Raw genomic sequence first — 24,597 nt, forward strand, 5'->3', positions numbered from 1 at the left:
AAACCATCAAAAAGAGAAGTGAAATCATGTAAATTTGAATTAGTCTCTCTGACTCTTCCTCTCCTTGTGCCTTTGTTCTGTCTTCCCAAGGCACAAAGCTGCTCCCCTCCCCAGTCACTTTGGGTTGCATTCAATCAATTGCAGGTCTATTCTCACCATAGGTCCCAGGGTACCTCTGGATCCTTTAAGGCCTTGAGTCCCCTTTGGCCCTATCTTCCCTGGAGGGCCTGTCTCGCCCAGCTGTCCTTGATAGCCTTTGCTGCCCTGTAGAAGAGGCGTATACAGATTATCAACAGAAAATGAAATGGCTTCTTCAGATAAAATTTTAAAGCAGCAAAGAGATGATAATGAAAAGGAGGAAACACTGGCCATGGGCTCCTACCTTCTGGCCGGTTTTGCCCTTTTCTCCCCGTTTGCCTGGTTTCCCTTCTGGTCCCTAGGAGAATGGAGAAACCCACAGAGCCATGAGAGACTGAAGTAAAAGTTCCATCCAGCAACCATCAAGTGCCCCCTCTAGCATGACAATCAGAACCATCTGTGGCGATGTCTGTCAGGTAACCGTCCTTTTACCCATCCAATCCTACTCCCAGGGGAGCAGAGACACAGGAAGGATGTTTAAGCAATAATCTAATGCAGCACAAGGTGTGACAAAATAAACTCCCTTCATCAACACTCTGGCGGAGCAAGAGCAGGGTTAAGATTGTTCCTGAGCTACCTTCACTGGAAACTGAGAAACCACTTTGAGATGGAGAGATTTCTGTGCCCGGAGGACTGCCTAGCTCTGGGGGAGCAGTGAGGAGATGCAGAGCTTTTAACCTTCAGATCACATGTCAAATACAGACTGGGACTCAGAAGACTGAATACCATCATTTGACAGCTGTTTGTCAGCATATGTGAAGTGGTTGGTGGGTCTCAGTGGAGTTCCTTGCGCAAAGGTGCCCATGGCACCAAATATGGCATCCTAACCAGTGGTCTCTTTACTGGCAGTCTCAGAAGAGACAGCAAGAATTGATTGAACACAGAGACTGCATTGTCCTTCCACCCTTAGCAGTGTTCCCTGTCAGTTCATTGGTGGAGAAAGTTACCCTGCAGTTTTCTGCTGTACTTTGTTCTATGCATAAAGAGACAACTTTCACTCTGTCAACCAAGTACCTTTCATCGGCAGTAAATACATTTAAAATGGGTTTGGATAGCTCTGTAAGTGCTGTTTAGAATAATGGCTCTGGAAAGCGGTTGTGTATTGGAGCCACTGCTTAGCTAAAGAGCATTCCTACTAGACTGGAAATGTATTGACAATTACTGGTTTTATTTTCTACTTACCAGTTAGGTGCCATTCTGCTCATTACACACACATTTTATCTATTTGTATTATTACAATTCACATGCACAGACATATAAAAACAGACCCTATTATATACACGTATATGTATATGGGAATGGACTCAAACACACAAATACAGAGGGACCCATGGACAGCAAGACACACAGATATAGGTCTGCTGTGTACACCTATTCTCAGTCTCACACACAAGACCTGCAACCCATCCCTGCACACAAAGCACAGATAAACCGGGCTGTGGAAAATCAAACACTGGAGCATGAAAGGCAGTTAAATATAGCTGATTTCTAGGTCCCTACACTGGGCCCTGGATATGTCTGGAAGTGCATGAAATGTGTGAAAGACAAGGAATGAGACATCAGTAATTTCACTGGGACATCTCTCAGCTCCTTTTCATCAGCTGGAAAATGGGAGCCCAAAGATTCTGTGTTTTATTAGGAGTGTCAGAGGCTGTGGGCCAGATGATAGACTGGATTTGACAGGAATTAACACAGCTGGACAATGACTGAAAAAAGGGCTTGTATGTTTTGGCAATTGGAACTTGAAGTTTTCATCAGTATCTATGTACTAGTCCATCTTTTTGTATTAATCTGGCTGTCGTGCCTGCCCAGATCTCTCTCCTGCATTTCACCACTAACGATGCTGTGGAAGCAGACTGGTTAAGTGGGATGTCTTTTGGGTAAACAGAAGTAACAAGCACATGGCAAGCCTGGTCACATACAGTGTTTGTCAGCTGTGATCTGAAACAAGTGTGTTAGAGGTCTCTGCTTTGACGGCAGCTCAGACCTATTGCACACCACGGAAGAGCTGAGCTAGCCCTTCAGTTCCCTGAATACAGCAACTCTGTTCTGCATGAGCCATACATTTCAAAAGAGCATCCTGTAAATAGTGGCTATTAATCCTTCATAAAGTTACTGATTCCTGCTACTCATTGACTCCAGATCATGGAGCTCTCCTCCGGGTTCCCCAGTTCGGGTTTTTTAACTTTTTTTTCCTAGAACATGTCCGAGCCTATGCACAAATCAATGAGCTAGAACTACAGTTGTCCCAGAAGTATGACAGCGAGTTGGACTATTGCTCCATTTCATCGGTGCTGAATACCAAGTGTCCAGTATTGCAGTACACATACTATTTATATTTCTAAGGGGAACATAAAGGAATCATTTCACTGTGCTCCTGGGTTTGGAGGCAATGAACTCTAGTAGCGAGAGTAGTATACTGGGAGTTGGGCCTCCTGAGTACCCATTCCCAGTTCTGCTACCAACTTGATATGTGACATTGGGCCACGTTTCAGGCCTGGTCTCCACTTCAAATTTATACCAGCATAACTATGTTGGCCAGGTGTGAGAGCAACATAGCTATGCTGACAAAACCCCCAGTGTAGACATAGCTATGCTGACATAACACTTCTGTTGGCATAGCTAACATCATTCAAGGAGGTGGTATTCTTACACCAGCAAAACTCCTCCTTCTGTTGGTGTACACTGCATTCACACTAAGGGTCTATGCTGGCATAGCTCTGTAGTATAGACGTAGCCTCAGCATCATAAAACAGGGATAATACCTGCAGAATATTGTGAGGTTTAAATGAATCAGAGTTTTGGGATCCACTCATGAAAGATGCTATGCAAAGGGCAAAGTATTATTGTCCTCCACAAATTATTATTGTCAAGTGTAGGAAAGCTAAAAAATATTAACGAATTTAGGATTTTTAATCAGTTTTATCAATATTTTCCAGTTAATCCCAACCACTCTGATTGCACACTGACATTTCTTTGGAACATTAGCTATAGACATCTCTTGCAAATGGCAGGTAGCTCATACCAAGGTAAGCTAATTCTCTTGTTGGCCCTGCTATTGTGAAGTCCTTCATCTTGTCCGGTGTTTGCCTCATTTGGTCACAAATTCTTTCTGTTGGCAGCAGTAGGCTGCTGTTCTGCATTGTTGTGGAAGTTGTTCTGAGGATGTCACTGTGGGAAGTAGTGCTAGCATCTCTTGGAAGCACTTGTCTCATTTGTTTCATAAAGCCTGTAATTCATTCCTTCATTCATGATTAGGAAAAGGGAGTTATTTGGAGCAGTATTAGTGAACGTATTTTTTAGGTGATGTACTGATCTGATGTACCCCTCCTATGAGTGCACAAAGTTAAGGATTTCTTCCTGCAGTGGGAGGAATGCCAGTCTCTTGTTCTAGCAAGATATGAAGTATTATAAATAAATCCCAGTGGTCCAAACTCCGGTTATATCTCCCAGGGTTGTGCTAACTGAAGCAGTGCTTTATCCTAGTGGAGCTTCTATGCTCACACTTTCAGTCCTCTCAGCACTGTGGCACTTAGGAAGGTAGGCATCTGCAGAGTTCCTAAGATCTGCAGGAATTAGGGTTCCTATGCAACTGCATGCCAACAGAGTTTAGATAAAGGATACGATGCACTGGGGGGGAAAAAGTAGTGGTACCCTTCTAAGTTCCACCTACAAAACAAGCTCTACTCACAGGAAATGCTGTTTTCACAGTAAATTACGCAGATGTTTAAAATCACACATGCTCTCTGGACTTCTTGGGCAGGGGAAGCTCAGATGTCCATGGGCTCTGCTAAGCTCCTTGGGCTTGACTCTTTCTTAATTGGGAGAGAAAAAAAGTGGCAGTATCTCCCACGCTCCCTCACTGGTGGTACCGAAATGAACTAGTTGTCACTCTCAGATCTTCATACATTACTCCCTCTTTCTTCATGCTTCGATGAGCTGTGAAACTGTCCAAAAGATTGACATTTAAAAGTAGTATCATTGGGCAGCTGAGTTGGCACCTGCTAAAATAAATGGGGCAGTTCCCCCCTCTCAGTTATTGTTTTAGGTTCTGCAAAGTCAGGCAGACATGTCTTGATTGTTTTTACACTCAGTTCAGAGGCTCCTGTCAATAAACATAGTGCCAGGAACTAACTTTTTGTTTTAAAATGAAAGTTTATAATCTGGAGAACAAGATGGCAGCAAGAAAGAGCAGATGGTATGCCATACCAACGTGTGCAAGCTAAATCAGAGTCCAGACTGATGCAAACCTGTGGAGCTCAGCAAAACCAAAGCTGCCAGTTATCAGGTTTCCAATACCCTTCCTTTGGGTGGGAAAAAAAAAATCAGGGTTTCTGTCTGTCCTTGTGAGAAAACAGAGGGTGAAATCTGGTTCTGCTGAAGTCTAAAGGTGCCAGAATCCTACCCAGAGTCTTCAGCATGGTAGATTCTGGTGTCTCTTGTCAGCTTCTGTGCTTTGTTGCCATCAGTTTTCTTAGCTACTGATCTCTTGAGCAAACACTACAGTGATGGGCACCATAGACAAGCCTATAAATAAAAAAAATTCATTCCAAGGTCTTTTTATTGGATTTAAATCAGTAGACTCTGAGGGCCAAGGCACTACACAAGCTTGATGATTTTTATTCTTTGAGAAAATTTGTATACTTTTTGGTGTGTATTTTGGGCCATCATCTTGTTGAAAAAACAAATCCTCTTTCCAAGCTTCCGCCTCAAGTGGGATTATTTCTAAATAGCAATATTCCTTCATGCACTGCACCATTTATCATATCATTAAAAAAATGCAGCATCCCAGCACCTCTAGGAGTTGATGGTATTTGTGATGAGACAACATCGTGAAGGAAGCATTTTTAAACTAAAACCACACAATGTTAGGTGTGCAAAAATATTTGCTTAAGAAAAGCTGAAATTACAATGTGCTGGTTTGCTCATTTTAAAATTTCATTAGAAACTTGAGAAAGGGCCCATTTTTGAAGGATTTATTTCTAAAGGTATGGGATTTTTTTTGAAGGATGGGGGAGAGGGCTAGTTTTCCAGCAACAGGGGGTGTTTTCAGCTGCTGATGGCTTTGGCAACGTTCTCGCATGGAATGCAAGTAAAGCAAAATTTGAGAGGGTTGCAAAAAAGAAAAGTCGCATGAAATATCTACACAACCAGGATGGTGGCTCACACACAGCTCTATAGATGAGGGGTGGACTTCATCCAGCACAGACCTACAAACCACTGTAGTCCCTCTGTAGCTTCTAATTTGAGGGCTTAAGTGGCACATAGGTTTAGTGCTGGCCCGCTGTACAGGGCTGACTTTCACCCTGCCACACTAACTGGAGAAAGCAGGTACTCTTGTTTTAGGGCTCCTCCTTCTTGCCTTTATACCAAAGTCCTTCATCTCATCAGAAACATTTTGTTTATGCCTTGAGTTATTTAATCCCACTGCCTTGTGCTTCAGAGCCCAAAGGTTTCTTACACTTTTAAGCAAGTTCTCTCCCTGCATTGCTCTTCATAGTGACTGAGCTCTCACTAGCCACATTAAAGTTAGTTTTCTAAACCTTCTGTAATTTCCCAAGATGTATACAGTCCAGTCATTCCTTCGTCTGGCCTCACTCCATCACTTTGCTCAATAGGTTTTCCACCTCTTTGCTTCAAGAGCACTTGGGCTGTTTTATCGCATAGTTTCCATGTTCCACTTAGATACTTGAAGCCGTTGCTTATCTTATGTATCTGGAAACTTTTGTTGATGAATGAAGCCCACCCAGTTCCATGAATCCCTACACTTTACAAAGACAGAACACCACACTGCATGCACCAACTGCTCCCAAAATTTTTAGCCCAAGATTCCTCTGCTTCAGAAGTAATAATTCACCAGTTCTTGCTTCTGTGGGCATCTTGCATTGTTACCCCCATTTAAGTTTATAATATGGCTTAATGTATGAATTAACATGTTTGCCACATTGAGTGGCTAAAGGAAAACTGGCATTAGCATTTTAATTTTCAGGGTGTATCTGGAAACGTCTGTGGATGACTGAAGTCCATTCAGTTACAAGAATCCACACACAAGGAGAGAGAACATAGCCTATGCAACAGATGTTTTCAGCCCACTATCTGTCAACTTGGGGGGCAAAATAAAATGCACTCCCATTGTATAATTCACAGAGCATGACTAGGGAGAGCTACATTACAGCACTAAAACCCAGCAGAATAAAATGTTAAAGGAAGCAAGTGGAAATCTGCTACCAAGAATGGGAGAACTCTAAAACTGATTATAGGCCAAGTGGACCTAAAGAGCACAGTTCAAGTCTGGATCCAAACTTCCCCAAAATGTGCTGATGTTTAAATATTAGGGTTAGATTTGCACCCACTTCTAGAATCTGGAGATGTATCTGTATCTTCTAGTATCTGAAGATGTACAACGCAGCTATGGAAGAAAGCACTGCAAGGATGTTCTGTTGTCCGGTCCTGAAAGCAGTCTTATAAGGCTGACGTACCCTACCAAATCCCATGGACACAATCTTGATCCAATACTGCTCATTAGCTTGCTCAAGAATATGATTGAATATCAATGTAATTCCAATGCCTTTTGGGCTTCATTGAATGGAAGTCATTGAATCATTTCCTCTGATCAGAAATGGGTGTTAAAATAGAGGGAACTCAGCATGTGATTGCTGTATTAAAAATGTGTATTGGTTGAGACTGAAAGAATGGGTGGAAGGGGGGAAGAATATGGGGCAGAGGAACAGGGGATGGATTCAGACGAAGTAGCAGGGGTAGGAAAGAAAATAAAGGTGCAATAAAGCTAGGAAAGAAAAGTATGAAAAGGAAGAACCATAATATGATCCATCCAATATTGCTAAAGGGCTTGGACAGCCAGTTCACATAAAGGAAAATGAAAAAGCACCCAATCATTTCCCACTACTCAGCAACGTCTCCTTATGAGAAGCTCCACTTAATAAACTTTAATTGAGAGAAGTCTTCCCCTCATACAGGACAGTCCTCAATTATTCAGGAAATTAGGAGATTATTAGGGCTGGTCACTTGAAGAGATAAATGTTTCAGATTTACAAGAAACACATTTTGTAACCCCTCTGTCTAGCAGAGGAGCAGCTCATGACTGGATATAGGGAAAGAAAACAAGAAGCAACTGTTCTTTAAGGTTCAGAGGACTGAGTTTGTGACTATTGGGAAGTGACAAGAGACTATTTGACTATAGTGAAGAGAGCACCGGTAGAGCCAGCTAGATGAGATTAAATGAAAAATATGACTGGGGAATCCTATAAAAAGAGTTAAATCTTAGACTGGAAGACCAGCTAAAAGCTGCCATTCTGGCATCCTCTTGAGTCGACTTCCACAGCTTGAAAATTCTCAAGATTTGGGGGAAGTTTTCATCTGCATCCAAACTTTACAACTCAAGCCACATTTGGCTGAAATACACAGCTCTTCATTTCATGGACTGGGAATGTATATTTGAGGTAAAGTTTTTTGGTTTTCAAAACAGTCAATATACAAGGTCAGAGAGAACATAATGTAGGAGATGGTCTTCTGTACTGACAGCACTGTCATGTAACTCATGAAGTTTACTGTGGAAGCATCTAATGGTTTAGTAACCTGTATCTTACAGAGACAATGTGGCCTGTTGGTCAGGGCTGGAGACTTGTAGCAGAACTCCTGGGTTCTATTCCAAGTTCTGTCACTGATTGGCTGCATGGCTTGGACATGTCACTTCTATTCTCTCTACATCTGTTTGCCCAGCTGTAAAACGGGAATAATGGTCCACCTTACAGAGTGGTAGCTAGTGAGACATAATTAATATTTGTTAACAGCTGGATGGAACGTGCTGGAGAAATGCAAAGCATCACAACATGCTCAACTGTCATACAAGGTATCACCAGAACCACCACACGAACTGGCCCTTTTATTTAAAAAGTCAGGGAGGGCAAGGCACAGCATTTTAGCAGCATGACTCCCATTTGCTATGGTGAGAGCTGTGTGGGTAAAATCCCTTCAAGCAGCAGGGGTTACCATCTTGCTTTTGTAGGGCATGAATGCCCTGAGGTTCTGGAAGAGGAGGAGAATGAAAACCTCTCTCGCAATAAGGAGGGAATTTTGGAGTAACTAGAGGGAGAGGGGGAGAGAGAGAGAGAGAAAAAAAAAGAACGAGTCTCCTTAGTCTGAGTCAGAAAAGAGACAGTGCCAAGGAAATAGGATTGATTTCAAATTCTGGCTCATCTCAGTTCCTATTAACTGTAAATGAAGACCAGCTGGGACAGACCTTCCTCCCCCAGAGCAAGATTCTCAGAGTGGAAAAGCCCAAGCAGAGCTGGCCAATTCATCGAAAGAGGCAACCAGTCTCTCTCTGCTGCAGAAGGCTGATCAGTCTCCCTTTGTGAGCAGCATCCATGTGTGTCTGATGGAATGCTCCAGGTTTCTGAGGGGGAGAACTCGGAATCATCACATGATTCCTGCTGCTTGCAGGACATTAGATTCCACTGCGGCAGATTTGATGTGCTGAGTCACAAATACCAAAAGCAAGACAATCTACGCCACCCCCTAAAACAAACCAACCAAAAAAACAAATACCCACACATTTATTATAAATGATTGTTTACAGTTCCAGATCAGAGGCCAAACTGGTGCTTCAAAGTATGCGTTGGCTATTAGAGTAATACTGGGAGAGGACCCTTTGCAGCAGAGTTTGGAGTTGCATGGGGGTTGCAGCCATGCTTGCAGAATGGGAGCGCGAGAGATGCCTGTGAGTTGCAATGACACTTACAGATGCAATTGCATAGGCCCAGTTCAGCAAACCATCCCTACTGAAAGCAAAGCATTTAAATACATGCCTAACTGTAAACATATGCTTAATTCCCAAAGTCCTTAAGTGCTTTGCTGAATTGGGGCAATATTTGGTGCTTTGCATCCGTACCAGTGATGACATTTAGAGGTTTCAAGGCCTATTAGGTAAGAGGCAGTGTGACCTCGTGGATTGAGTCCTGGACTGGGACTCAGGAAACCTGGTCTCTATTTCCAACTCTGCCACTGGCTTGCTCGGTGACCTTGTACAGTTCTGTGCCATGCTGACAAGCAGCAGCAAAGATACACAGAGCCAGATCTTCACCTGGTGTAACAGAGCTAGGCTGATTTACACCAGCTGAGGGTCTTTCTGACCCCAGATGTGGGCTGCAAATGACATCGCAGATGTGATTTCAGGTTCAAAGTGAAGAAATCCAAAAAAGTGAGAATTTAGCTCCCAGTCTTGATCCCATAGTAAAACGAGGGATTTTCTTGTTTCAGACTATATTGCATTTAATTACTTATGGGATCTACAGTTACTTTCCTGGAACTGTAAAACCCCTGGATCAGATATCCGACTTGTACGAAAAGCAGCACATTACGAAAACCACAGTGCTCGGCTCTGGAGAGCAGCTGGAAATCCACTACCATGCTCCTGCCAGTTGGCTTGGCCCTTCCACACAGCCAGCCACAAGCTGATTAGCTGTTCTGAGGAGAGAGGCTGAAATGCTGGATTCTTTGTAGAATGAAGAGAGGAGGTTTAAATAGGAACATATTAGAGAAGATGGGTTGCTGTCAGCTGCTGGCTGCTCATGTCCAACACCTGGCAACCCGCTGCTGTTCCTGGTTATATAATGGTGACTTCAACCTTGGTTCAGATCATCCTCAATTACAAGGAAGAGGACTGAATAACGTAGGGATTCTGATGAAGTACACATTATCCTTTGGGCAAAGCCATTCCCTGTTCCAGAAACGTAGATGTACAGTTCCTCTAGTACAGTCATTGGGGTGGCAGGTGAACGAGCCTTAAACACCAGCAAACCACTTTCCTGCTCTTGTAGTGACAATCAAAGTGCCTTAATCCCTGAATTCACACTGGACAGTGTGATCCCATCTTCCTACCTCTCTGTTAGCCACCGAGCTACCGTCTCCTCTCCCTACCTCACTCATGCATGGAATACAATGAGATTCTGGACCCTATTCCTGCGTCTGCTCTGCTCAGAGAGCCCGATAACTGTACTTGGACCAGTCACCAGTGAACATCATCTCTAGCTGCCCTCTGAACTGCAGAGGCTCAAAGTCCAATGAACTCCTGTGTGAGAACAGGGATTCAGTGTCAGTTTCTTGCAGCTCAAACAAGTTAGAGATCCCACTTGGCAGAATGAGTGATGAGCCAATCACTGAGCCCAGGAAGGAGTCAGGGTGTCATTACAATGGGGTCAGCAAGAACCAGTAGGACCCCCCAATAGAGGAAATAAGAAACCAGCTGGGGCCCCCTTACAGAGACACTGACATGAGCAAGAAAACAGAGGTAAGGGGAGGTGTGCAAACCTGCCTGAATTTTTACATCTAATTAAGAGGAGTACACTGGATGCTGCTTTTGGTTGTTTTAATGTGAGAGCTACTTACCCAGGGCACTGGGTCTTCTCCAGTTATTACAAAAGAACAACTGACCTATCTGCAGGTGATGCCAGGTGGCATTTCTTGCTAAGTGCAATAGAACAAGTGTCACAGGCTTGGTGATAAACAAACCTGTAGAACTGCTGGAGTGGGAGCTGGGGCCTTTGGAAGGGGGAAGCTGGAAGGTTGCTGTGGGAGAGCCTACAATGGGGAAGCAGCTGGGTCTGTGCAGGAGGAAAGGATCATTCTTGGAGATTGCCAGGGAAGCGGGGGTGGAGCTGGCTGGCCTAGCCCTATTAATGGGAGGAGTGGAGCAAACTGGGTGACTACCAAGAAGGGACTGGAGCTGACAGGGGGATTTTGGCAGCAGGCTGACTAAGTTCATTGGCCAAAATGGCCAAATGACAGATGATGCATGAACATCACTCCTCCCACTGCCTGAAGCCCTTCTACCAGCCACAGCTGTCTGGTGCTCAACACAACACATGGGGTGTTTCAGCCACCAGGATTATTTGCTGATATCCATCAGTTTGCAGATGTGGACAAGCTTCCCCTAGTCACCAGGTGGAGACCCCCCCAACTTTTTTCACCAGAAATTTAAAGACATATTTCAGCCTACATTTTCAGAGATGAAAGGCTAATACACTGCCCCAGTTGGCTACCTGTGCAACACAACTACTGTGGTATTTCTACCTTATTGTGATGATGACTGTGCTTCTCTCCTAGTCTGAAGCCTGAGAATTATTATAAAGGTGTCTACAGTGTTAAACCAAGGACACTGACACAAGCGCTAACCATCCTTGGTTATTCAGACCTCAGTTACCTGAAAGTCCTCCTCCTATCCAAAACAGACATCATAGAATACAGGCTTGGACAGGCAAACTGTTAAAAAAAAGCCCCTGACAAATCCACAAACACAAAGCAATTCAGAGTTGAAAGAAAATGGAGTCAGGTGGCTGGAGTCCCCAGAGACGTTATCACCCATCTGTCATTTTTTCTTGACTTGTCAATTATTTATTGTCCTAGAGAAGGGCTAAAATTGGGTGAAATTGCTGAAAGAATATATGATGACCTTACAATAAGGCAGGGTCCCTGATAAATTTTCAATCAGAAATTGGTGCCACAGAAGGTGGAATAGATCTCATCTATAATCCCTTAAGACATGGGGACACAAATAATGTTGAAAATGTATGAACTGACCAAAAGCTATTAATATCTGGCAGGTGTTGTTTGACTTACGTGAGATGAGTTGCGGGGTGGTGGGTCCTCAGTCCAGCTCCCCGTGGACAAGTGTCCACCACACAATAACTTTAAATCAAGACTGGGTGCCTTTTTAAAAACACATGCTCTAGATTAAGCACAAGATATGGGGCTTGATGCAGGAATTATAATATATGTGATGTATTATATCAACATATTGTAGGGGAATGTATGTTGCATGTATGAAGACTGTGTGTGTGTACACATGCACGCACTCTTCATACATGCAACATACCTGCCCCCTGCACTATGTTGATACAACACATCACATATATTATACATAGCTGTGTGTGCGTTACACATACTTTCTTCCAAAACCCATCCAGGAAGCTTCTTTGATGAAGATGGATGAAATCACCGATGCTGCAGTATGGGCCAAATCTTGAGAATCTCACTCAGTTTTTCCTCAAGGAATTCGTAGTGAGAATTTGCCTGAGCCAGGACTCAGGATTTGCCCCTATGTTAGCTTTTCCTGATGGAATTTTCATTGTTTTTATATAAGCGCCTTCAAATGTTCTTTTCTAGTCTGTATTCTTTAGCTGGCTGTGTCCGAGGTGGGTTTTGCTACATCTCCCTCATAGTGCAAGGCCTTACTATTGGTTTATATTTCCCCCTTTCAAGCAGAGAATTTGAAGTTGGATCACAGTCATCTCTGGTGATTTATATTTCTAGTTCTGTAAAGTTTATTTTGGCAGACAGCTGAGGAGGATCCTAGTAGTATCTATACATTTCCTGTATGGGAAGTTAATATAAAGGCTTGCATGTAAGAAAGTTGCAAAAGAAAAACTGGTCTCCCTTCCATTAGAGAACCTCCATTTTTAACCCTACCCCATTGGGTGAGGGAATACCAGCCTATAAACTGAGAAGGGGCCCAGAGTCTGGCAAAGGGAGGTTTCATATCTGGGTTTTAGTTTGGGCTGGCTATAAAGTCATCTGGTTTTAAAAGATCAGGCTATACAAAAATGTGCATTAAATATATTAGAAAGTAATATAGCATTCTGTAGTTTAAAAAAAAAGAAAATGATTATGAGCAGGCATCTTGACTATAACAGACTTAAAAAAACAAACACAACCCAAACAAACAGAAAAAGGAACCATGTTCCCAGACACAACTAGGCAAAAAATATCTCTGGAATCTGCTATATTCTATATGTTATAATATAGAACATAATACAGTCTGTGTGATTTATATTGGTTCTTAAGTATGCACAATATAAACAAAGTAAACCTGCCAAGAATACAGAGCACAGCAGGCAATAAGCAAAGCTGAACAAAAAGCAGTGCCACCCCACAGCTGCAAAGGGTGCTGTAATATTTGTTACCATCACTTGTCAGGCTGTCTTAAACTTAGGGCCAGGTACTGAAAACCTACTGAGACTACTCATATGAGTCAGGGGTTGCAGGATGGGGCCCAGAGGACCCGCTCCTGCAGTGAATCCAGTGGGGAAGCAGGGATCTGTTGTAGATCATCGGGCTTAAACTGCAAGCTCTCTGGGGCAGGGCTATGGCCTTATTTGTCTGTAAAGCATCCAGCATATTTATGGTGCTGTATAATAACATGGTATTAAGCCAACATTTCAAGTTTCCAGTCAACACAGTGCCCAACCCCCAACCTCAACCCAAAATAATATTAACATAAATCCAGGCTATTCCTGCTTTCTTGTCCCAACAATCTGTTTCCTGCCACTCTCATGGTCTGTCTCAAGCTTAGAAGAAGAAAGGAGAACACATTTCAATAGCTATTAAGATAGCAGCCATCCAAGATCATAGATGCCTGACTCCACAGTTTCCTCCTATCCTCTTATGGAGGGATTACAGGAACAGTCTTCAGATACTCAGCCCTCAATTCTTTCCACAGCAGACAGCCTGATCACATACCTACAGGAGTCCCAGCTCAGTAGACAGGTGACAGATCCAACACTATAAAATATATTTTCTGGCTGCGTAAAGAGCCAGACTTACATTATGTTTAAGCAAGAGAGACCAACTGGGGAACTACAGTATTACTGATAATGGCTGGACTCTCTTCACAAGAAAAGATCATTCAGAAGTTGCCTGCTCCCCAAAAGGACTTTGATCTGTGAAAAGTTCACTATGATGATGAGTTTGGTTGACAAACCCTCCTTTGCATTTTAAACAAGAGGGTCTGATTTCAGTTACAAATCAGCTTAGACCAACATGCAGCCTCTGAGCTGTTTTATGCTGGGTTTCCTACATCCTTTTTGGGCACAGGGCAGTCTTCTTCTCCATTCGTTACCATCAGCTGACTCTCAGCTTCAGATTCTCCCATTCTTCCCTGGTTTCAGAGCCCAATCAGATTATTTCCTTATATAACACTGAGGCAAGACCTCTGATTGAACCAGACATAGCTAGGATTTTTTTTTTTTTTAGAAATCATCAGTAACTCCCTTCTGGTTTCACATATTTGTTACCGATATTATTAAGAGGAGTATTTGGAATAGAGTGAAACCCTTTAAACATCTGATTCCAAACACCAGGTCAAGAGCATGTGTATGCATCTATCTAAGGTACTTATATGTCCCTCTCACCCCTCCCCCCCAAAATCACTGTAGCATCTGAGTACCTCACAATCTTTAATATATTTATTCTCACAATACCCTGTGAAGGAGGGCAGTGCTATTATCCCAATTCTACAGATGGGGAACTTAGACACAGAGACACCAAGGGTACGTCTTCATTGCAAAAAACCCAAACCATGGCAGCAAGTCTCAGAGCCCAGGTCAACTGACTTGGGCTTGTGGGACTTGCGCTGTGGGGCTAAAACTAGCAGTGTAGATGTTCCCGCCCTGGTTTGGAAACCTGGCAAGGGAGGTGGGTCTCAGAGCCTGGACTCCAGCCCAAACAGGAACATCAAAGCTGCTATTATTAGCCTCATAGTGCAAGCCCCACAAGCTTGAGTCAGTTGACCTGACTCAGACTTGCTGGTGCAGGATTTTTTTGGAGCGTTGACACACACTGAGTAACTTGCCAACAGTCAGACAGAAAGTCTATGATAGAACAGAGAAATAGACCCTGGATCGCAAGTCCCAGGCTAATGCCCTAGCCATTGGATTGACTCCTCCTCTTTGGGCAGGATTTGCAATAATAACACTCTAAGAGTTGTGGGGCACCTTACATTTAAGAAAACTTCCTTCCCTAAACAGTGACAATGGAATGTTCCATAGAAAATTCCATTACACTCCATGGCATCTTTCTTCTCAAATGGTGCTTGATCCTTTCTAGGTGCTAATTTAGCATATTATGATGAGATTTCAGTCAGAGCCCCCTTGCTGTTGATAGACTTTGGTGCAATGTGAGTGCTGGGTCCTATTACAGTTGTTCAGCATCTACAGCTGTCAATGGTCACCTTCAGGCTAAGAAGATGAGATGTTCCTAGTAATTGTCTTTCTAAAAGACGGCAAGTGTTTATTTCCTGCAGGTTTAAATGTGAGCCTCTTCCCTTTTGATACATGAGTACCCCCAAACCCTGTCTTTTCGGATTACCTACAATGCAACCTCAGTAACTGATTCTAATAAATCAGCAGTGATCTGCTCCTGGTTATCAGAAGAGAGTCCCTTAAACTTGTACATTGGTAACCTACTGCTGTATGTGCATTATGCATCCTGCACAGAATCTGATCCACAAAGGACACATTGTCAGATACAGCTACTTAGTGCCTGATTCAAAGCCCATTGAAGTCAATAGCCTTCCACTGGTTTCAGTTCTTTAAGCTCACATTATAGAGGGTCATATTTGTAGGTCCTGGGTTCAGTCCCCACCAATGATCAAGGTGGCAATCATTTCATGTGCAAAGGTTTAGAGTGATTGGCTGCACAAATGCTTTTCACCACTCAGTTTGGAAAGGGACATTATTGCAGATTCAGAAGCCCAAGGCATGAGAAAACATATCCACAGTGTGCAGAAATTACTGCTGGCCTAATAATTATTCCATGGACAATTCATTACTTGAGATGTACCAACAGAACCAAGTGCCATTTGTTGGGGAGGTACATTAACCATCTCTGCAGAAAGAAACACAAGGACAGGCAGACAGAGACAGGCAGACTGGTTTCTCAAACTCACTCGGACACCTGTGATTCCGGGATATCCAGGAGGCCCTTCCTTTCCTTTCAGTCCTTCATTGCCTTTTTCTCCTTTCTCTCCTTCTGGGCCTTGCTCTCCTTTGTCTCCCTGCAGAAGAATGGAGTGTGTTTGCTTTTCAATACCAATAAAACATAGATCATTGTGCATGACTCTTGCAGAAAGAAAAAGGGAGGATCAGAAGCTGAAACCAAAAAGACTGAAGGAAGTTCAGTCATAAAGCCCTTGACATTTAATGAAACAGGTTATTTTAAAAAACTCCCTTAGCCGGAGAGATAGGAACTCAGCCACAGGACAGGATGGTTTGAACATTTTGCTTCTCCCCACAATGAACTGAGCAGCAATCTCCCACATGGAAACTCCTGGGGTCTGGGATAAGGGAATGAGACAGGCAGCTGAGATCTGAAAGAAAAAGTCTTTTGACTCATCTATAAGCCCCAGAAGGGGTATTTTGATGAGACTGTGAGAAGAGGCTGTGGGATGCAGCCCAGATTCTGAATGAACACAATGCAGAACAGCAGCATCTTACCCCCATGAAAGATTAGCGGTAATAGTGCTAGATGCAAAAACTTGCATCAAGTTGCCATTCTCACAATTGGTGCATAGCATTTTATAGACACAATCAAAGAGCCCAATTCTACTCTCACACCAGTGTAAAATTGCTGAAACTCAATTGACCCCAATGGAGTTACTCCTGATTTACACTTGCATTAGTAAAAGCAGAATCATGTCTGTTACATTTTGTGGTTAAACAAATATTTGTGCAATGATAGCAACAATTCCATTGTCCAGAGAAACATTTGGGCTGGGAGGAACTGGACTGGTTCAAGACCTCTTAGAGATGAAGCAGCAAGTGATGGCAAGAGAAAATCATATACGGAGGGATTGTTTGATCTGACATCCAACGATAAACAAAAATAAAGAAGCACAGCACATATTTAAACTAGAATGAAGCAATAAACCACAAGACTTTGTTGTGGGACTGGCCAGTTTTACTTTCTGTGGCACGAAACTATTGGTCTGTGCAGACATACAGACTACACAAGGACAGAAATTGGGATTGCAATCCAAAGGTAAGGTTGCAAATTTGGAGCAACTAGAGAAATGATGCAATGCAAGAATGAATAAGGATTTGGGGGTCCCATCAAGAAGAGAGGGGATCTTTTTACTTGACTTACAATTAGTGATATGCAATTAGTTGAGGGTTATGGGACAGTTCTTGATCTGCCTGTGGAATTTCAGACTGGTGAAAATCTTTAAGGAAGGAAGAATTGAATCTGTAGAAACTGAAACAAACAAAATAAAGTTGTTGACCACCAGTTTTTGAAGAAGAACGTGACCTTCATAGAGATCTGTAAGAAGTTCCCAAGATGCACCAAGAATGCAACTAGAGATTTGAAACCTGAATGATCTCTTGTAAGCAAGGCTTTATAACAGGTTTGATTTGATAGCACATGGACTTGAAAAATCAGTCCTTCTGGCTTGCTCTTTTCACTAGGTAAACTGTACAATTGATTGTTGTGTAAATTGAAGAACCGAAAGGGAAGGCCACCAAAGAGAGAACTTTATGCTACTAGGTTTTGTCTATAGTAGACTTCTTTTCAACCACAAATTCCCCAAGTGTTGCTACTGCAAGTTCAGCTCTACCAATGGCTGCAGTAGTTGGAGTCCTAGTTTACCTAAGGCACGTGTGGTAGTTGGTGTTTTAAATGCCATGCCAAGTAGACCTGATAAAAATCCAGTCATGCTGGTGGTTTCCTGTAGCTCCATTTCTAGAGAGGGGGAAAGAACTGGAACTAGAAAAAAATATTTAAGGTAGGCAGAATCTTTAGTGGTCATTAGAACTCACAGAAGTGGAAGTGACATATTTATGGACAGAAGAGAGCTTGACAAACTGCCTAATTATGGACTTTGCCCCAGCAACAAGAGATGTGAAGAAACCCACTAGCAGAAAGAAAGCACGTGTTGAACTTGTTGCCCACAGAGACACTATTGTTGAGAGTAAAGGGGACATTGTGTGACAAGAGCCTAGGAGCCAAAAAGGGAACGATTTGATGTGAGACAGACAAAAGATGCATGGTCAGATACAACACATCATAAAGGAAGAAAGATTATAGGGAAAAAAAAGTCACCCACAGTTCCTGTGTAACTCTTTGTGTTGAGTAGATTTTTCTAGGTAATAGCTTTATCTGGGAAGTGTTTAAGATTAAAAGCACTGAACACAGCACAGATCTAACTTACTCTGTAGGTGATCCTCAGATTCTCACCTGCAGTCAGGATAAACTTTGTAAATAGTTCATCAGGGAAGTTCTTTTAATGTGTGTCTATAACAGCACCTATTGGGAGCCCAATCCTACTGTAACACATTTCTGGGGACTGAACCTGGGATCTCTGACCCTAAGAGCAAGAGCCTCTTTTGCTTGAGCTAAATGATCAGTAGTTCAGATACTCTAGTAGACTCATAAACCTCTATGTGGCCTAGCCCCTTGAAGGGGACAAAGAACCATTGTATTAGTATGTATTACACAAATGCTACCATAGGTCAGGATGGTTAAAATGCTAAATGAAAGCTATATCAACAGGGAAAGAAAAGCTAGAGGCCAGAGAAATACTGTTTTATGATGAAGAGTCAAAAAGCATCCACTTGAAAGCAGAAGTGAAGGGTGCAGGTTTAAGGATTGCTTATTCAAGGGCATGTGGGGGTTTAAAGGAGGCAGAGGAGAAGCCCTGGTAGTGGCAGATTCCTCAAATTGCTGTGGAGCTATTGGAAACTTTGACTAAACAAGAAGTATAAAAGGCTTTTCAAAACCCAGTTGATGTTGGACTGAAGATAGCATCTCTAATGGATGAAATAAAAAATCTCTTTAAATTTCTTCCCACCTCGGGCTGAATGGCAAGGGAAGACAGTGTGGTTCACTCCTAGGGTCTGGATCACAGGTAAGTCTATGCACAAAGGGAGAGGAAGGCGCTGGTGGGAGCCAGAAATATCTTGGAGGCTATTTATCACCTCACCCATGGTGGATGAAAAGAAAGCACAATACAGAAAAGCCAGCGAGATAGTAGAGCATTCACCACCGTGTAGTCGATGAACTGCAAGAAGCCATGATTAGACTTATGCCTGGCTGAAAGTATTTACAGAGGTGATCCTTGCAGTTTCCAGGATAAGCAGAGCCAAGGATGTGGCATTTTGAGCTAGTTCCCACTATGGTTGCTTATAGCACAGAGACACAGCCTGGGAGAAATGGCATTTGATCTGGGAGACACAGTGACAATCTCCAAGAATCTCTGAACCCAGGAGGTTACAGCTCGTTGATGTAAACCCTGAGCTGGGGTTGTCACATAGGGCATTTGATCTGGGAGACACAGTGACAATCTCCAAGAATCTCTGAACCCAGAGGTTACAGCTCGTTGATGTAAACCCTGAGCTGGGATGGGTCACATAGGGTCACTCTGAAGCAAAATGAACTCAGAAGGTGATAAACAGATGTGAAGTGCTGGCTGGGATCCCCCAGGATAATGTTGGGATTGTTCCTCCAACCGTAGCCACTGTGTTGGGTAGGCAGAGGTTGCTTGAACATCTCTGGGGGGTGGAGTGGCCTGGGGTTAGATAAACAGGTTAGATCATGTGACAATACTTGCTTCCTCTGCCCTTCTGCAGAGGAAGAAGGAGCATGGTCTGAAAGTGGCTGAATTTGTGAGAAGAAAACCTACCCAACAAAAAACCACAGAAACCACAGTTTTACCTTAACTCCGTCTGGCCCAGGTGTGCCACCGTCCCCTTCCAGGCCTGGCTCTCCCTGCAAGACAGACAGACAGACGAAAAGACTTAGGGCAATGTCTTCCACCATCCCTTTTGCAACCAGCACCCTTCAGAGCAGGAGTGACCTCCCCTTGCAACAACATGAGCTGAATGTTGAGTGTTTCCAGTGCTGATATTGCTGGTGTATGGTGGAGATACTATATTGCCACACGTGGCTGACATGCTTTGTTTATATCAGCATGTTTTAGGACTATGCTATGAAGTCGCCCTGTCCTGCTCAGTATCTCAACATTGATCAAGAGGAACAAGCCCCCACTGAAGTGATAGAACTCCTTTCTTCATTCAGCTCCACGCTTCCTTCCAACAGTCCCCAACCCTGACCCACAGGAAATCCTCTCTCTCTTGAGCTGAGCAGGGAGTTCAGTCTCTGTATTTATGCAGCCTTGGGCTTCTCCATATTGCTCTTGCAACTGACCTCAGTCCGGAGATCAAGGGACAAGAACCGCCCTTCTGGTTCAATCTCGGCATTTATCCCGGCTCTGGCTCCTTCCCCACTCTCACACACTGTACCCAGTGTTTCCCCTGTTAATGCTGGCCTTCAGCGAGAGTCCTTTCCTGCCACTTCTAGATTATACATACCCAGGTCATGAAGAACTTGTGAACAGAATAGGCTTGTTTATACACAGCCCCGCTTTCATATTCATACTTAAAGGAAATTTAAAGCACTTTGCAAAGTGCTTTAGTCCAATACCAGTTGTGCCATCCCTGCAGGAGGGTGTATCAACCTGCCCATATCCTCCACTTCTTACTACAATGGGCAAGTGGAGCTCATTGGTAGCTCACATTCAGCTATCTGTGTTTTTGTGAGAATAAATGGGCAAGATATTGGGCTAATCCTCTCCCCTGTTACAAAAAAGTCCCTTGTGATCTTTAGGTTTCATCTGGACATCTCTCAAACAATTGATCTAGGTTTTTATCTGGCCCCGATCACTATGGTATAAGAGTAACTCATGTGTACTGATGAACTTATGCTCACAATGCCCCTGGAAGAAAGGTTAGTATTTCCCCCATTTTGCAGCCCGGGAACTGCAGCACAGAAGGATTAAGTGACTTGTCCAATGGAGTCCACAGCCAAGCTAGGAACTGAACCTTAAATCTCCTGTGGCCCAGTCTACTGCCTTAACCCCAAGACTGTCCTTCCTTTTATAGTACCACATTCACTCTCGTCCCTCATCACACTACTATCACATGTCCATGGGCTCACATCAATGCTCACAAGTCCAAGGGTAAGACCTGAATCCATGATCTGCTGCCCCGGAGACAAGAGAGTGCTACTAGCTAAATTATTGTAGATAGACATTGGCCCTTCCAAAGGCTGGAAGTATAACCTCCCCATGCTGAGGGAGCATTGTACTGTTCATTTCCACACCCAGTTTGGTCTAAAGGCCACAGTTCGTCATGTTTAGCTATCCATACACATGTAACGAAGAGGACTCCAGTATGACACTAACTCTACTTACTCTTTGACCAATGAGGCCTTGTTCTCCAGGGACCCCCAGCTGTCCAAGATCACCCTAAAAACACAGAAGCACAGACTCAAGCTGTTGACAGTGTTAAATGCATAGAGTGAAATTGATCTCCCCTACCACCACACCCCCCCCCTTCCTGTATTTTGACTCTTCCTTTAGCTGGTCCAGTTGAACTACGAATGCCTAATCTCTGGATGCTTCTATGACAATCAGGTATGCAGCACCCTTTTCAGGATCCAGCATCACCCCAACAGCAAGTTCTAAGATGACATGCACTTTAGGGGTGAATCTGACTGATATGCAACAGGCCAAAGTATCAGCAGTGACTTGTAGGTGTCAAAAATCAGTGGTGGATGCTTGCAAAGACTAAGCCAAAGGGAATTCCCCATGCACCTTACAGCAGGAAACGATTTCATGGTATTTTATCAAGAAAGCAACAACACCAGGACCCAGGGCATAGTACTGCCCATAACAGATGTGTAACTGAAGGGATGAGGAGAGCAGACACATTCCAGCAAACAGCAATATGATCTTTGGCATGTCTGCGGGGTGCTGAGCAGTATCTGGATTATGGACCGCATAAAAAAGAGCAAACGGGACATGCCATTGGAACTGGCAATTATGCAAATATATTTTGGTGAAGTGCTAAGTATAAGGAGAATGCAGTTTGCAGCTGTGTGGGACATTGGATCCAGATCAATTTGGCTGTTTTGCAATGAGCAACGTGCAGGAAATGTTCATTTCCTCCCCCCGTCACCTCGAACTCTAAGCCTTGTTCTAAAACGTAAAGAATTGAGATCATTGCTGCTAGCGACATAATGTTCTGTTTACATAATGCATTTCAATACAGAGTCATTTTCGAGCTATATATGCACATGACACCATTGAGAAGCAGCCACTTCTGGGGAGACCAGCAACCAACCACAAAAGTAAGGGATGTGGAAGGTGTAACAAATTTTGGACAAGGACACACCCGTCTCATGGCTGCATGTTCCTCTTTCCCCACCTTACAGCTTTAGCACACACAACTGTATGCAACTACTGCTCAGAGACTCCTTGAATGTCTACCAAGGGAGTAACTACCACTTGGAGATTCCTCCAACATCTAAATACTGCCAGGGCTGAGGAGAGAGAACAACCAGAACCTCTCATGCTCTGAACTAATGCAAGGACTTATCGCACTGACAGTGGTTAAGTGGAGCTCTCAGCATCATCAGCATGCTACTCTCCTTCGTTTCTTCCCTCCCTCCTGTATTCTCCAGGCATTCAAAACCTCTCTCAGGAACCAGTATTTCAAACAATATGGTCAAGCTCAGCCAACATTCCTCCTCAGCCTGGCTCAGCTGAGGCAGTCTGTCCAGAGGATACATGCACTGCCCGCCTTCCTGCTTGCCATGGGAGCTGGAGAAGAGCTGCTACTGCAAATCCTGCAGACAGATGCCGGCAACCTGAGCGGATCAATGGCATTCTGTTTCCAGGGAAGATAATTAGGGAGCTGAGTGGCAGGCAGAAGCAGTGTAGCTGAAATGTTAGAGGAGTATCAGGACTCCAAAAGACACAGTAGCTCCAGTGATGTGTCAGAAGGTTTGCCAAAGAAAACATGGCGAGGAACAGGAGGGGAGAGGGGAAAAGAATGGCAAAGAGGAAATTGCATTTAATTCCAAAATACAGGCTGTCCAAAGCTCCCTGGCACAGTAGCAACCCTTCAAAAACTAAAAAGAGAATGGAAAACTTGTGAGCTCTGCCGTACAGAGATCCTATTCAAATAAACAGAGAAAAATTACACACCTCCTCATCCAGGAGAGAAGGTGCATTCACAGTTCCATGACATTGCACCTGGCACTGAGCCTTGTGTGGTACTGATTAAAAACTACAGCTAGCTAATTAATGTGTGTGTGTGTGTGTGGGGGGGCTATATTTAAATTCTTGCAGAGCAGTAACTGTTTTTGTTAGAGAACTCCAAATAAGCATTAGCAGAACCCAGCCCCCATTTCAAATGCTTATCATCTTAAGACCAGCACTGGAAACCCTTGAGGAGTGGGGGGGCGGCAGCATTGTTTTAAGGAATCTATTTTCCTGGGCTCTCCCACACACAGACAGTTCTTCTTTCCAAACTAGGTTGTGCCCGACTCTGGGTCCCTGGGGCTCTTCTCACAGGTTTTGTATCTATGTGCCAGTCCAGTTCTTGCACGTGAATCAGTTGACTGGATTGTGTAGATCTAGCCGGATTTTTACTGAGACCCTTTCCTGGACTCTCAAGTCAGGGTCTCCCTTCCTTTGTTTCCCTGCATGCCCAAAACAGAGGCTGAAGGCTTCCTGCGTTTAAGCCTCTTTACCTGGGATCTCTAGCAGCCCACACAGGGGACTTGAGGTGCTGGAATTGCATAAGCAAAGGATTAAAGTGTCCCCCCCGGAATGGTGTCACTACAGATCTCTGAGGCTGAGAAACAGTAAAGTGCAGCTTATGTGGGGTTACCCAACCACTCCTCTCCCTGAATGCACCTATCTATAGTAATTACGTTTAGCAGTCTGACCTTGCCCACTGTAACCAGGCAGACTGCTCCCAATCCTCTTCACATGATACCTTATTCAAGAGCACTGCCAGTGTCCTCTGGGACTCTGGTGTAACAGCAGACTCCTGGTAGGAACAAAAGTTTCTGTTCTCTCTCCATTCCAACACAGAACTTGCATTAAGTGTTTTTGTTACCTTCATGCCAGGTTCACCTGGAAGGCCAGGTTGTCCCATTGAGCCAGGCGGTCCCTGGGGGGGGGAAAAAAGGCCTTTGTTACTATGTGCAGAGCAAGATCAAAGAGAGAATTCCTTTAACAGAGCACTCTAGGGATAGAGAAGCCCTGGTTGCAATGTAATTACCTCCCCGGACCTGGCTCAGAGTACACAAAGCCAAAGAAAAGGCCAAGTACCCGTCTGCTTCCATAAGGGCCTTTGTTTTCTCTCACGCCTTCCCCTATCCCAAGCCTGCAACAAACTTTCTGACCTTGTTTGCCAGGCAGCCTCCCTCTAACTCCTTCAAAACCCTCCAGTCTTTGGTTTCCCAGTGCGGATCCCTACCCCCCACGCTAGTTGAAAGAAAAAAGGAAGGAAGGAAGGAAAGAAAGCATGAAATACTTAAAATCAGTATAATAGGGTTAAATAAAGACATTAACACAATGGGTCACAAATAACTTCAACCATTTTATACCTTCCCTTCCCTCACCCCTCATTTATCACTTGGTTCTGTCTTTAACTTGGATTCTAAGGCCTAGTTTATGCCCAGTTTCTGTAAAAGTGTAACTATTTCAGTTAAGGTAAACTCCTAATGTGGATGTAATTATATCAGTATTAAGATAGAGCTTATTCCCCTTCCCCTATAGGAATAGCTAGAACAGTATAAGCACATTTATACTGGTAC

At 43.7% G+C, this 24,597-nt stretch overlaps 1 protein-coding gene across 1 annotated transcript in view; it reads right to left on the reverse strand.

Moving 5' to 3' along the window:
• Nucleotides 1-24,597, reverse strand: part of LOC137148917 (collagen alpha-1(XXVII) chain-like) — a 226,174-nt gene that overhangs the window by 35,820 nt on the left and 165,757 nt on the right. The window contains exons 35-40 of the mRNA XM_067542144.1: nt 23,895-23,948; nt 21,179-21,232; nt 19,642-19,695; nt 15,881-15,988; nt 383-436; nt 157-264 (exon numbers count right to left, since the gene is read on the reverse strand). Coding sequence (XP_067398245.1) covers nt 157-264; nt 383-436; nt 15,881-15,988; nt 19,642-19,695; nt 21,179-21,232; nt 23,895-23,948 — 432 coding nt within the window. The remainder of the gene's footprint in view (nt 1-156; nt 265-382; nt 437-15,880; nt 15,989-19,641; nt 19,696-21,178; nt 21,233-23,894; nt 23,949-24,597) is intronic.

The sequence above is a fragment of the Emydura macquarii genome, unplaced genomic scaffold (genome assembly GCF_026122565.2).
Source record: "Emydura macquarii macquarii isolate MOO-44397 ecotype Brisbane River unplaced genomic scaffold, CSIRO-AGI_Emac_v2 contig_691, whole genome shotgun sequence".
Lineage (NCBI taxonomy): Eukaryota > Metazoa > Chordata > Testudines > Chelidae > Emydura > Emydura macquarii.